A 14,129-nucleotide genomic window follows, 5' to 3' on the forward strand; every position below is an offset into this window, starting at 1 on the left:
GGCCATGCTAGCTGGCAAGTGGCAACAAAGGATTCCATTCATTATGCTAAGCTAAGCTAGTGACGACCCTGTCAAACTAAAACAATGCATGCACTGAGACAAAAATGCATTTGCCCACCTATCTAAATGTAGGAAAGAAGGTGAATAAGCCCTATTTCAAAAAACGGTGGAGTGTTCCTTTAAAAGGCATAAAATAAATACTATATTATAAAATGGTTTATTGTATTTATAGAATCATTGACAGTATAGTGACTTCCCTGAGACCTGGTCTGAAGGACTTATCATGCCTATATATAAAATATTGGACCCCAATAATTACCTTGGCAAAGCTTTTGCAATGTAATAAATAGCAGATAGAGCCAAATACCTTACAAAACACAAAATGACATAATTTGCATGAATATTACGTGTTCAGTCTATAGGCTCGTAGTGTTTAAACCTGATTAAACTTCACATTCACTCACTCAAAAACAAAATCCAGCTCCTGGTATTCAATCTCCATTCTCGCTGCATAATCAGAGAAGATAAAGTGAAAATTGTGAAAAAAAGTTCACATTAATTAGAATACAATTATAGTGTTGCAGCTGGTTTACACTGCATATAGAACATGCAGTGTATATGTATACGTTTATTCTGTTGCTATAGCTTAAGTCAGAAGGCTAATCTGCTTGATGTAAAGAGTAAACAGATGTTGCAAGGTTACTTGTTCCCAGAGACAATTAAAAGGGACTATAAAGCTTCATCCAATAGTCTTTACAATGTGTTTGTGTTCAAATGCAAATATAAGATAAAGATACAAATGTTTTGTATGGTTTGTAGTCCTGCACAAAAAAACTTTGATCCAACTATCCAATACTATGTGAATGAAGAGCAAAGCATGTATCAATTTCCCTTGGTGATGTTTCGTATCAGTGATCAAAGGCCACTGCTTTGAACTTCAGCCAAGAGGTGTCCTATCTTACAACAGCACTTTCCTTGTGTCTTTTTTCTTCCCGAAGTTCGTTACCAAGATATTGTGGCGACTGCAAAAAAAGGGTCAAAGTCTGCAGAGAGGCATGCAGTGTTCAGACAAATCCTTATCCACTTTCAAAACATTGAACATATGGTTATTGCAAAAGTTAAAGTAGGAACCCCAAGTGTGTGATACACTTTGCTGAAGAAATTTACGGAATATACTGCATTTGGAGGAATTTTGCACTGCATCTCTTTGATTCAAGGTAAGAAGTGCTTTTTTTATGTTTAAAAATGGAGTCAGTTTGATGGTTAAATTGTTTCTGTTTTTTAAGTAAAAAAAAAAATCATTGTATTTTTTTAACGATTTTGAGAAAGGAACAGATTGGGAATTGGGAAACTATTGGAAAATGTAAATAAAAAATGTACTTTCTCACAACAACAAAAAATAGAATAAAATTATAAATAAATGGATCTGTGTGTGTGTATATGTGTATATATATATATATATATATATATATATATATATATATATATATATATATATATGCGCAAAGTAAATATAAACATAAGGCACAAAGCACGGGGGAAAAAATATATCAATGAAGCAGATGCATAAATTATCGATTGTTTTGAGTATGAATGCACGTGGGCCACCATTGACAAAAGATGCACAATGTGATGATGGATCATCCATAATTGTACTTAAAGGTCAGGTGTGTGTGCGCGTCTTCATCTGATGTCAAGAGATGGTAAGTTATTAAAACAACTTGCTTTTCACACGTGCCATTGAAAAACACCCTAGTAAAAAACACTTAACTGCGCCATTCATTCATTCATTCATAAACAATCCGTTACTTATCTTTCTATGTTAATTAGCCTAACATTAAGCTAACCAATGCAATGCAGATAACATCCTCAAACACTCGTTAATAAACAAAAGCAATTGCATCATTTGGGCGTGTAACAAACCACTTGCACCTTGCATGCGCCTCAAGAAGAACCAACGTTAGTTTGTGGCGTTTAACTTAACTTTGGCGCCACACCGTTTTGTGCTACAAACTTGAATGATGATTGAGATATTACACTTACTATTTTCGACGACGAAACGTTGAGAAAGGTGAGACGTGAGCCATTTCTCTAAATTTGGGGGTGGGCTTTTTTTCTTTTGCCTTGGGCCAGCTAACCTGAAAGAACACCTTAGCAACTGAGTAGCAACTTGTTAAAAGCCTCTCAGAACACCTTAGCAACACCCTGGTATTGTGGCAACAGGTAGATTAGCACTGGACAATTGCATTTTCACAAGAGACGAGTCCACTATGATAGTTTGTAATTTATAACACATATTTTGCACAGAAAATGAAAAAAATTAACATTTAACATGCTATTTGAATGAAAAATGTAATGCGATTTGGCAGATAAAGTCGTCAATTTAATTTGTAGCCTATAGCTTTTCTCAATACACATTATGTTTCAGCTTTACAGAGAATTGTGCTGTTAAATAAAATGTTCATGCCTTATAGTCATGTTTAGCAGATTAGAGCTTAGGGATAGTTTACATTTTGGAATGATATAAAGAATCAAGTAGTTACTAGCTAAATATCCTTGTATCGCCTTAGGACAGGTTTGTTATTCCATTTCTAATGCACTGACTTTAAAATGACATACATTTTTCTTATTTTTTCATTTCATTTTATTTTATATTTTATACATTTCCAAAAAACTGAGTAATGATAGCAAATCATTGTTGATGCACTTGATGTAAGCTAAAGCCTATTGGCTATTTTAAAAGGGGGAGGGGCCTTCCAATATTTACCACACTCATATTTTCTGTTTCAGATAGCAAATAAGGGTGTGTTCAAGTCCTCCTGGAAAGTTTGTATTTTTTATATTCCGATATGCAATCGGAAATTTCCTAGTTCCCACTTCTGAAGTCGTGATTACACGCTCATCGCATTCAAGTTCTTTGTTGTCAGGAAGAGCAAGAACCATAGAGGACACCAGGTTTATTCTTGCCTATTTATTGGAAAAATCTTATTAAAGCCAAAATGATATTTAGCGTCTCATTCATTGACAACCATATAAACATTCACTGCGCTATGTAGATACTCATCTTGCTGACAATTCTGGAATTTCGGAAAAATGCAGGCTATTTTCGCCATGTATAAAACATACAGTACGCCTCAAATGATTATTCATATATGTAAATATGCACTGCTTTAATGACAAGACAAGGCGATGTACAGTAGCAGTCACAGCAGCAACAGTTCTCCCCTTCGCCATGTTTAAAGTTAATGGCCTGCCCAACTCGGGAACTTGTGTATTAAAATTATCCCGAGCTACCTATAGTGGTAAATACGACTTGAGAAGGCATTCATGAATTTGTAAATATGATCTTTCCAACATGACTTGAATGCACCATAAGTCAACACAGAAAGAGTCACTTCAAATAGGCCTATTGGTTGGTGAAAGCTATGTGGCCCAGTTTTATGATTTTGTTAAGAAAAAGACTTAACAAATGAGAGGAATGATTGTGTTTAGATTTCAGTTTTCATCATTCGCGTCTCTTATACTTTTATCTTCATCAACTCCAACAACAACTCTAATAGTTAGAAATTCACTGTCAGCTAATGCAATGGCAGTCTCGGTTGTCACCTGACCTTCATTATCCTCTAAAAGCTTTACTGTCAATGGCACGGTCATGTTAGCACCATGGAGACAGTTTTCTCTGTAGGTTTTCCCCAGAGCCCTTGAGCGATGGTGGCTGATATGAAGTCATTACATGAAGCATCCATCTTGTGTTGTGTGCTCCGTGGTGTTGCCTTCTTAATCAGTTTCACCCTTGTTAAGAGCTCCTGTGGACACTGACAGGATCCCATTTAGGTTTAACCATGCCAGAATGAATCCTCTAAGCACACTACACCATTTCAAAGGCCACCCACAATGGCAGTCCATGATATTGTCGGGCTTTGCCGTGTAATTCTGTCGGGGTCATTTGTTACAATAGCACTGGTCCAGTTTGTAATATGGTGTGAATGGTGCGGTAGGAGAGATATTACACAGATCAAGCTTCTACATGTGTCAGCCTGACTCACTATGGAAATAAATATAGCTGTGAGATAACTTCGTGTCTCCAGTGAATGGTGCACTATATCTTTTTTTGGAATAGCTATTGGGTTCTTTGAAATAGGAGAGGAAAGATAGGAAGTCTAGGAAAGGAATTAGCCTCATATCTCTAGGTAGATCAGGTAGGTTTCGGAATCCATTGTCAATGTTATTTGGAAACTACTGTAGATGCGTCAGAACCTTCCACACAAAGGTGTTTAATGGAAAATACCATTGACCTTCTCCCAACCAGGTATAAGCAAACTTTCAGGCACATTTCCATGATGTAATCAGAGCTCTTTAAAGCATTCTTTGTTCTGCAACTGTTATTAGTCAATCCTGCTTTGTTTTTCCTGATGGACGAATGTTGTTTGCGAAGTTCTCAGCATTGTTGGAAATGGATTTGTAAATTGCATTTGACTGTAATCCCTGTATAATCAGTTTAATATGCATCTGAAGGGTCCCTCATGCTTGTGAAGGGGGCGTGGTCAGTTGGTGGGTGGGGCAATGGGCGTGGCAACACATCTTACATCATAGCAGAGCATTCATTCATAGAGAAGCTTAACTGCCTTGAAACAGTTGCACAGTGAACTCTCTTTGTTGTGCTTTAATGGCAACATTTTATGATATAATTAAAAATGAAATGTGGATAATGTATCTAATCTGATCTTCAGTTTCATTTATATGGCTGGAGATCTTTGTATTGGATATAGGAGGTAACTAAATACTATATAATGAATTTTGTGTGCTTATTTAAATCTGACAAAGTGATCGGAGTTTGTAAAAATATATTTTTTGCCTCTTGTTTAGTTTAGGCTAATTAATTAAAATAAGCTAAAGTAACATGAATTTTTTTAAACTTTTGTCACAACTTAATTTAACTGTGTTCAATCAACCTGATATATTTAAAACTGACGTTTACTTATTCACTGTAAAAAGGATTGCTGTGATTATTTATCCCAACTTAAAATTCAACATTAGAATAAGAAATAATGTGTTGTTTCTACTTAAAGTATGTGTATGTATGTGCTTGACTTAAAATATTAAGTTTAGTTAACTTTAATTAAGTTACCAAAGTTGATTAAGTTGTTATAACCAATTACAGCAACATTTTTTTAATACAATGTTCATTTGTTTTAAAACTACATGAATCATTTTTGTTGACAACTATCTGGGCAGTGGATCTGTAGTTCCCAGCATGCTTTGCAAGGGACTGCTTTAGGAGGGTAAATTTAGGGATTACAGTATTATATTATTTTCAGTAAAGGGAAATATTTTGTTAGTTAATATAAGTGTTAAATGTTCAGTTATGTTGGACATTTAGAGGAGTTTCTAAAAGTTTCTAAATTCAATTAAACCTAGTTCGTGACAACAGTGGATTTATCCATCTTAAAGATTTAGTTCACCTAAAAATAAAAGTCCCACTCTGACTTTCATTTATGTTTGAGATGCAAATTAAGACATTCTTTATGAAACTTGACCGATTTCTGACGCTCCATGCAACCAAAACATTGACGCTTCAAAAAGTTCATAAAGACTTTAGTAGAGTTAAAAGTGCTTTAGTAGAAGTTTTTTTTTTTTTTTTTTAGTCCAGTAAAGCCTAAATGTTGCTAGCTTATTTTTTACAGTGAAGTTCTGGCAACCACAGCTGCTGTTATTTTACCGTAAATTTCAGTTTTTTTTTACAGTGTAATTCAGAATGTGTAACGTACTGCACCTAACTCGATTCTTCACGTGCCTGTCTATTCATCATGTGTGTGGTTAATGGAAATGATTTCCTTATACCTCACACTTTGAGCCACCTCTGGGAATCTCCACAGCCTGATAACTGAAGCTCACACACATGAATTTCCCTGTTATCACTCTGGAATATGTCAGCATTCGGCCCCCACACGCTTCCAGCCTGCTTTGGCTGAGTTTTATAAGTCCAGCGCTCATTCAACCTCTCAATACCAGCCACAGGACGGCCCTTGGAAGACCTCCTAATCGCTCTGAACTACAGGTGGCAGGAGAGATCGGCCGCCCCATCTGGGAATCAGGAAAACTTCTCTCTGGATTGCTTTCACCCCCTCTCTCTCTCTTTCTCTCTCTCCATTGCTTTCCTCTCTCTCCTGGTTTCCAGTGAGGTGGTAATCCCCAATCTGAAAAGGAGATCCAGGCTGAAGTAAAGACGTTTTGGGTTGGCATGCTCCAGAAAGGAACCCGTCACATTGCTCCTCACAGCTCTCGGTCGCAGTGGTAACAGGGCACCTGAACAAGAGGGCTAAATTAGACTTTAGGAACAGAACACAAACCAGCAGTTTCCAGCTGCCAAACTTTGGAGGAAACTTTTTTTTCTTCTTCCCCAAACCTGAACGAATTTGTGTCCCGCAGGAGCGTGAAAAAGTGATTTCAGCCGCTCTCTAAGTTATTGGAGCTCTCTGAAACTTCTGTTTCATCTGTAGGTTGGCACCATGAGTGCTGAAACTGGGAAAGACTACTACGATTACTCAGAATGGTACGAAAATGCAGTGCCAACCAAACCTCCTGTCGAGTAAGTACTCTTAATTTGGTGTTTTATAGATGTTTCAAGTGTTGTGATTCATTATATGTGCAAAAAATTCCATTTTGAATGTATTTCACTTACGTTTGTAATACATTTTTGCATCATTATAACTGAACATTTAAAATGTATCATAAAAAAAAAGAAATTCATACTTCTATTCATCAAGGATGCATTAAATTGATCAAAAGTGACTGTAAAGACATTTATAATGTTACAAAAGATTTCTATTTCAAATAAATGCTGTTCTTTTGAGCAGCACAACTGTTTGCATCATTCATAATGATAATCAGAAATGTTTCTTGAGCAGCAAATCATCGAATGATTTCTGAAGGATCATGTGACTGAAGACTGGAGTTATGATGCTGAAAATTTAGCTTTGACATCACAGGAATAAATGAAATTTTAAAACATTCAAATAGAAAACATATAATATTTTTTATCAAATAAATGTAGCCTTGGTGAGCAGAAGAGACTTCTTTCAAATACATTAAAAAAATCTAACTGACCCTATACTTTTTATACGGTAGTGTATATGTAGTTATTCATTTTAAATATAGTATATATTATTTTTATACTAAATTACACATACATGTATTTTACGTTATTATAATTTCCATTTCTAAAATATATATTTGCATATATATAAGGTGCATTCATAGGTCCGCTGGGTTTAGACATTAACTTAGTTTTGTGATTTTAGCTTGATAACATGGGTAAGGTAATCAGATATTCATTAGATATGATCTTTATTGCTGCTTGTCATATAGTCTTGTTGCCATCCCATAATGCACTTCCCAGAACATTATATGGTTCCAAGTCTACAGGTGTGCAAACATATCTGATTATATTTCTGCTGAAAGTGATATACACATCCATCACTGCGATTCATGCCGAGATTTTCTTTTTGATCTCATCTTTGATTCTCTTCACATATGCAAGAGACTTTTCGGCAACAAGACACCAAACTGTGAAGATGGGGTTACTTCAATGCGTCACATATTAGCTTCGTCCAAGACTTCCTCTGTTGGTAAAATCAAATGAAATAAGGGCCTTTTCATTCATCTAGAGGTTTCCTAATTCCATCCCAGCATTCCAGTTTACTTGGAAGTGTGATCGGATCCGTGTGCTGGCGTTCCACGTCAGTCACATTACCTACGACAATCGGTTTAAATGAATAATCTTCACTTGAAGAGGTTCAGCAAAAGTGCTCTTGTTAGTAATGGTCTGTTGCTTAGGAAAGGAGGGAGTGTGTGCAGGTTGAGTAATCGGCCTGGATCTCACCAGCTTATGATAAATACTCTGTGTTTGTGAAATTTTCAGAGTTATCCCACCATGTGACCCCACAGCTGAAGAAGGCCTCTTCCACATATGCATTGCTGCAATATCTGTGAGTTCCCTTCTGATGAGATGTACTACTTTCTGCATATTCTCAATTTTCTCTTTTGGTCTTTGCCTTCTATTCTTTCTCTGTATTGGTCTGTCCAAAATTCAGTATCTTTGAGTACTTGGAGTATTGTAATCCATCAGTACAATGGTAAATATCAAAGTACTAGTGATAGACCAATATATATATATATTGGCCAGAATGATTAAACTGACAATATTTGGATAATCTGAGATGCACTTTTGTGTTCAAATCTAGAAATATCCTTGGAGGGGGAGGGGGGTGCTTGGGTGTATGTGGGTTTCTTGAGTAAATCATTTGTAAAAGAATTATAGATCATTAAATTTACAAGTAAATGTTTTATAAATGTTTATTTATTATTATATTAATATTTTCTTATAAAAACAACAACAACAACAACATTATCCATGGATTGTAATATCATATAAATTTTGGGGTGGGCTCTTTTGAATTATGCTAATAAATAACCACCCAGAACACCCCAGCAACGTCTTAGCAACCATCCAGAACACTCTAGAAACGTCTTAGCAACCACTCAGAACAGCCTAGAAACGTCTTAGCAACCACTCAGAACAGCCTAGAAACGTCTTAGCAACCACTCAGAACACCCTAGAAACGTCTTAGCAACCATCCAGAACACTCTAGAAACAACATATTGACATTTTATCGGCCATCCTAATCTCCAGTGTTATTTTAGTATTATGTTTTTATTCTTATATTTTCTGTTTTTATTTTAGTTTTTGCGTTTTAGTTAAAATGTTATTAATTTACGTAATTGTATTTTTTTCTTTTAAACGCATAAATAGTTTTTATTAGTGCTGTCTAATCGATTAATCTCATCTAACATAAAAGTTTGTAAATATATAATGTATATGTGTGTGTGTGTCTCACACACAAACTTTTGTTAGATGCGATTAATCGCGATTAATCAATTTGAGAGTACTAGTTTTTATTAATTTTCCTTTCAGTTTTAGTACATCATTAAACTAAATGAAAATGAGAAATTTGCATTGGCTACTGGCTGAAATAAAATGAGTATGTTTTTTTGTTGTTATTTCAGTTAAAGTTTATCTTATTTTAAGTAAGGAAAAGTATTTTATGCTTTTAGTTTTAGATAACTATAATAACCCTGCTAATTCCTATGTTTTGGTATGAGCATTTGCCATTGAATAGTCCTTGTAAGTTGACAATTGGCAAAGTACCATAGTATTTCCACCTGATACCATATTACTGTCGTAGCACTTGTGTAAAGAAACCATTTAAAAGGAATGCAATGCATTTGTTGTCATTCATTTTGTAACTGCCAGACTTCCCACTGAGTTGCTAGCCTTTTGCTTTCTTTGATATGATACAAAAAGCCACATGCTAATTGACTACGATGAACCCATGTGGACTCAGACGTCACCTTAGGCCGTAACGCTTCCTAAAAGTGTTACAGGTCACTTCAGGTCACTGACCCCAGGCACTTACTCACACCAGAAACAGAGACCGCTCCGCCCTTGTTTCATGGGGGTCTGTGCTTTCATTTGAACCAAGAAGCTGTGATGCAGAAGAGGTTAAGAAGAGGTGGAGGGCACAGCAGCGCCAGGCTCTGGTGGGCCATTAGAGAAAGTCAGGGGGGTGTAAGACTGACAGATTGTCCTCTCTTTATGTCCAAAGGTGGTGGTCATGCTGGTTCTTGCCATCCTGGCCAGACGACAGAAGTTGGGTGTCAATCAGAGGGGACTCACGGGTTTACTCAGGTCAGTTTGACATCTGCCATGTAAACAAACACCCTAGCAACACCCTGGCAACCACCATCATCATTTTTGTTCTGTTTTTATTTCAGCCCAGTAAACTTTTTAGACCACACACAACACAAGGGTCTTGCCGTAGCTGTGTATGGAGTTCTCTTCTGCAAGCTGGTCGGAATGGTCCTCAGTCACCAACCACTTCCTTTCACGAAAGACACCGTGTACAAAGGTACGACGGCCAGATTTCTTGCTTCATGAAGTGGTGAAATGCATTTAGTGTGAATATTTCATGAGTGAATATTGACAGTAGTGGCCAAAAGTGATTTCCGGTCTAGGAAAACTGACATCTTCACTCTTTATTCAAATATTTTTAAACGTGTTAAAGATTTTGTAGTTGTGAAAAAAATTTGAAAAATGAAACATGCCAAATTGCGTGGACATGATTTTTGGCCAGGCTGTCATACAAAGAGATTATGAAAATGCGAAAGCAAGAGAGAACCAGTGAAATATTAATAACTGGTTATGCTGTAGTCAATGCATGCTTTTTCCTGTGAGCTTTTTGCATTTTTCATAGTTAAATAAAACCTGTAATTTTAATCTACCTTTTTTTTTGCCAAACAATTTTGTCAGATAAATACCTTAACCAAGTTTAGTTCTCATATTACATTTTCCTCATATTTGGATATGTTTATCAAACTTGTAGGGTCATTAACTCTTTCCCCACCATTTTTTTTATTATTTTTTTTTTTTTAATTGCCAGCCACCGCCTGGACTTTTGATCATTTTCACAAACATTTCATGGCCTCCAGAATATTTTGTTTTATGAATATCTGAATATGCAATACATCAAAAGAAAGAACAGTGCCTCTGCTTTAAAAAACAAAACAAAAAAACAACCCTGTTTTATTCTAGCTTCATGCATCCTTTTTTATCAACACTTGAATGTGTGTAAGTTTCATAAAAAAGCAACCTTTTTGTCAAAGACTACGTCCAGATAAGTTTCAGAACGATGATCAAAACACAGATGGAGTAGATCGAGTCCATCAACACCCCCAAAGCTTCAAAGTCCTGTAGCTCGTCCTGGGTCGACATTTCATTCAGTAACGTTAGGCAGTTTTAATTTAAATGCCGTTTAATGTTGATTATCGTGTTATTTTACATGTTTCTGCTTCTTTTTCGTCTGTGTTTTGATCAGGAGATTCTGTACTCTTTCAGAATATGTCATAGCACCCCCTACTGTTTAAAGGGACACTTCACCCATTTGCATTAAGCTTTGCATTGTTAGAAACCCAGTCATACTATTGAATGGTCATGCAACATTTTTTCATTTTCCCCCGAGACGAGAGAAATCTGTATTTAGCTCTTTACACTTCCTCCTACAATGACGCAAAAATCGTCATTTTACGTCATTGTAGGAGGAAGTGTAAGAGGGGGGGATTTCTGTTAAGACTACAAGCACTAGATCCACCCTTTCAAACCCGCCCATAGGGGGTTGGACCTAATGCGCTAACAGACCTATCACAGATCAGTGCGAGTGCGTTTGATTTTAACGGCAGAAACCTGCAGAAAACAGGGACGAAGAAAGCTGAGTAGTAGGGGTTACTCTATTTCCCGGACATGTCCGGCCGTCGAGATCGACAAAAATGTCCGGGATTCAGCTTTTGCTTTCTGCGGTCGCCATCCATTGTTTACATGCTCACCTTTTGTTTCAATCTAACTGAATTCACCCCGATTGGTGAATCTGAATGTAATGTTTACATGAATGCTAAACAAGTGATCGGTTGATTTGCGTTTTAACATTGCTAAGAAAATACCCGCACCTCCGTGAGAGATAGCCCATGAGACCGGTGCATCTCACAGGCGCGCTCATCAGTAATCACAGTAATACAGGGAGCAGGACGAGGCTAGCGCCGCGGGAGAAAGACGCGAGGCCGGTGGCGTGATCGGTTGATGTGTGTTTTACCATTGCTAAGAAAATACCTGCTCCTCCGTGCGAGATACGAGAACAGTGCCTCACAGGTGTCGGTCGTCAGTAATCACGCCACCGGCCTCGCGCCGTTCTCCCGCACCCCTCAGCCTCGTCCTGCTCGCCACAGTAAACATGATGAATGGCGACTGTAGAACGCAAAAGCCGAATCCCGGACATTTTGGGCAAACTCGTCACGGAGACTCACTCGTAGCCTAGCCTTGCCTTGATGTTTTTGTTTTCAACTGCGCTGTCTTACCGGTAGGCGTGGCTTGGGAGTGGCCTTGTAGGGCAGCGAAGCAAGTGCATTCTGGGAGTTGTTGTCTTTCATCCACATAAGCCAAAAATACATTTTCTGGCTTTTCTCAGTCTAGAAAGCTCCAAATTCAAAAATAATTTCACATTCCTTCTACATAAATGACCCACTTTCAATACACATTCATGTCTCCACGGGTGAAATGACCCTTTAACAGTGAAAACACAAAAAGCCGGAAATTTACGTCAATGGTGGGGAAAGAGTTAAAAGCAAAATCCCCTCCGGAAATCACTACTATTGTGTATTATTTTATCATGTGGCCTAGTGGTTAAGACTCACGACTGCCAAACTGAAGGTTGCTGGGTCGATTCCCACAAGGAGCTAACCTTGATCCGCCAACATTTTGAACTTAACCCTCTGAGGTCTGAGCTGTTTTCTGGGCCCCGGAGGTGTTCTGACATGCTCTGACATTTCTGGTTATTTCTGTTACTTGTGACATTTTCATGGCTAAAGTCTAATTACACTGTATTCAGCACAAACTCTGCTACAATAATATATCAGCAGCATGTATGTTAAAGTTTGTAGTTTTGAGATAATGACATTTATGCGTGGTTTGTGAAAATACAAAAAAAATTATCACTGAAATAAGGCCATGAAACCCATACTGATTATTTCTTCACAAGACTTTTGAAAATTGTATGACGTAGCCTAGAATATTTGCTCTAAAACTATGTGAAAATCACCCTGACTGCTCATTCAGATAAGACAATATATTGATTTAAAAATTTTACGACGGGTTTTGTGTGAGAAAGCTCTATGCGGAAGGTCATTAATATGTAAGCTTTTCACACCTGAGAAAGACAAAGACCCTCCCCTAACGGCCCTTTTAGGAGCTATCAGGCACTGTCATTCTGAGCAACCTTGCATAATACTGTAAATGAGGAGATTTAAAAAAGAATGGCTTTTAAATTGTTTGGATTTATTTACAACACAACATAATCCAAAGATACACAACAAATGTCAAAAAAGCACTTATTGAAAACAATGATCCAAAGACAAAGACCTTTGTGCCATTCCTAAAAACATTGTACATACCTTTCATTTCCAAGGTGTTTGATTTTCACTTTACCATGTTCATGTACAGAGACTCATGTGAATGTTGAAGTCGGCAGGACTCAGTGGCATCTGGGCGAGAAAGGCCTGCACGATTTTGGAAATAAATATTAGATTTTTCTGGTTAAAATTGCTTTTTAAAATTCACAGAATACACACACACACACACACACACACACACACAATATATATATATATTTCCAACAATATATAATATAATGAACACCAGGTTTGTTGTGCCTTGTAGGCATAAGCTATGCGCAGTGCTGGATAAAATAATAATAACAATAACCTATAGCAGTATAAATCTTCCAAAAGATTTCAGTAACAACTAAGCTAGAGAAAAATATACTGATTATCATGTTACTTCAAATGTTTCCATTCGTTATGAAATGAGATAATAGTAAAAACATGAAGCCGTTTGGTGCGTTTTGCTTTTCAAATGCGATCGCGATCCAAAATATGATACATTCAAACGCGATCGCGCTGCAAAATATGATACATTCAAACGCGATCGCGATCCAAAATATGATACATTCAAACGCGATCGCGCTCAAATATAAAACATTATGGTTACCATATACATATCTACGTTTGAGCAGATATCCACAAACACAGTAACAGTAAACACGGGTGTAAATATTTTAATATTCCCCATATATCTAGCAACAGTTCAACTGCAATGTGACATTTATGCAACAATAACAAACTAATATGTAAGAATTTCTTACCTTACATCTTTCTTGTCTTCAAATCGCGTTCTTCTTCTTCTGAGGTAAATCCAATGTAAGCTCAGGCGCGTCTTTCAAACTCGACGAAAAGTGAAGTGAAGTGTTTTGGTGTTTTGTTGTTGAGGTAATGAGCGAGTTCGCGTTCCATGTGGAGATTTGCATGTGAATCTCTTTTGCGCGAGTGGGCGTGGCCAAATTAAATATAATGAGCAAGCGTTTGAGAAGCTGGACATCTTGTTGGTTTTATACAAATTATTAAACAGAGAATATTTGTTTTCGTTTTGAATCCGATCATTTAAAAGTACACACTTAAATGTTTATAAA

General features: G+C 36.9%; 1 protein-coding gene across 1 annotated transcript in view; it reads left to right on the forward strand.

Annotated features, from left to right (window-relative positions):
* The first annotated feature begins 1,082 nt into the window (after positions 1 to 1,082).
* stra6 (signaling receptor and transporter of retinol STRA6) overlaps positions 1,083 to 14,129 on the forward strand; it is a 31,264-nt gene continuing 18,217 nt past the window's right edge. Inside the window, exons 1-5 of the mRNA XM_084094339.1 lie at positions 1,083 to 1,217; positions 6,501 to 6,589; positions 7,922 to 7,988; positions 9,666 to 9,748; positions 9,835 to 9,968. Coding sequence (XP_083950465.1) covers positions 6,510 to 6,589; positions 7,922 to 7,988; positions 9,666 to 9,748; positions 9,835 to 9,968 — 364 coding nt within the window. The 5' untranslated portion in view covers positions 1,083 to 1,217; positions 6,501 to 6,509. The remainder of the gene's footprint in view (positions 1,218 to 6,500; positions 6,590 to 7,921; positions 7,989 to 9,665; positions 9,749 to 9,834; positions 9,969 to 14,129) is intronic.

The sequence above is a fragment of the Abramis brama genome (assembly GCF_963993115.1).
Source record: "Abramis brama genome assembly, chromosome: 20".
Taxonomy (NCBI): Eukaryota; Metazoa; Chordata; class Actinopteri; order Cypriniformes; family Leuciscidae; genus Abramis; species Abramis brama.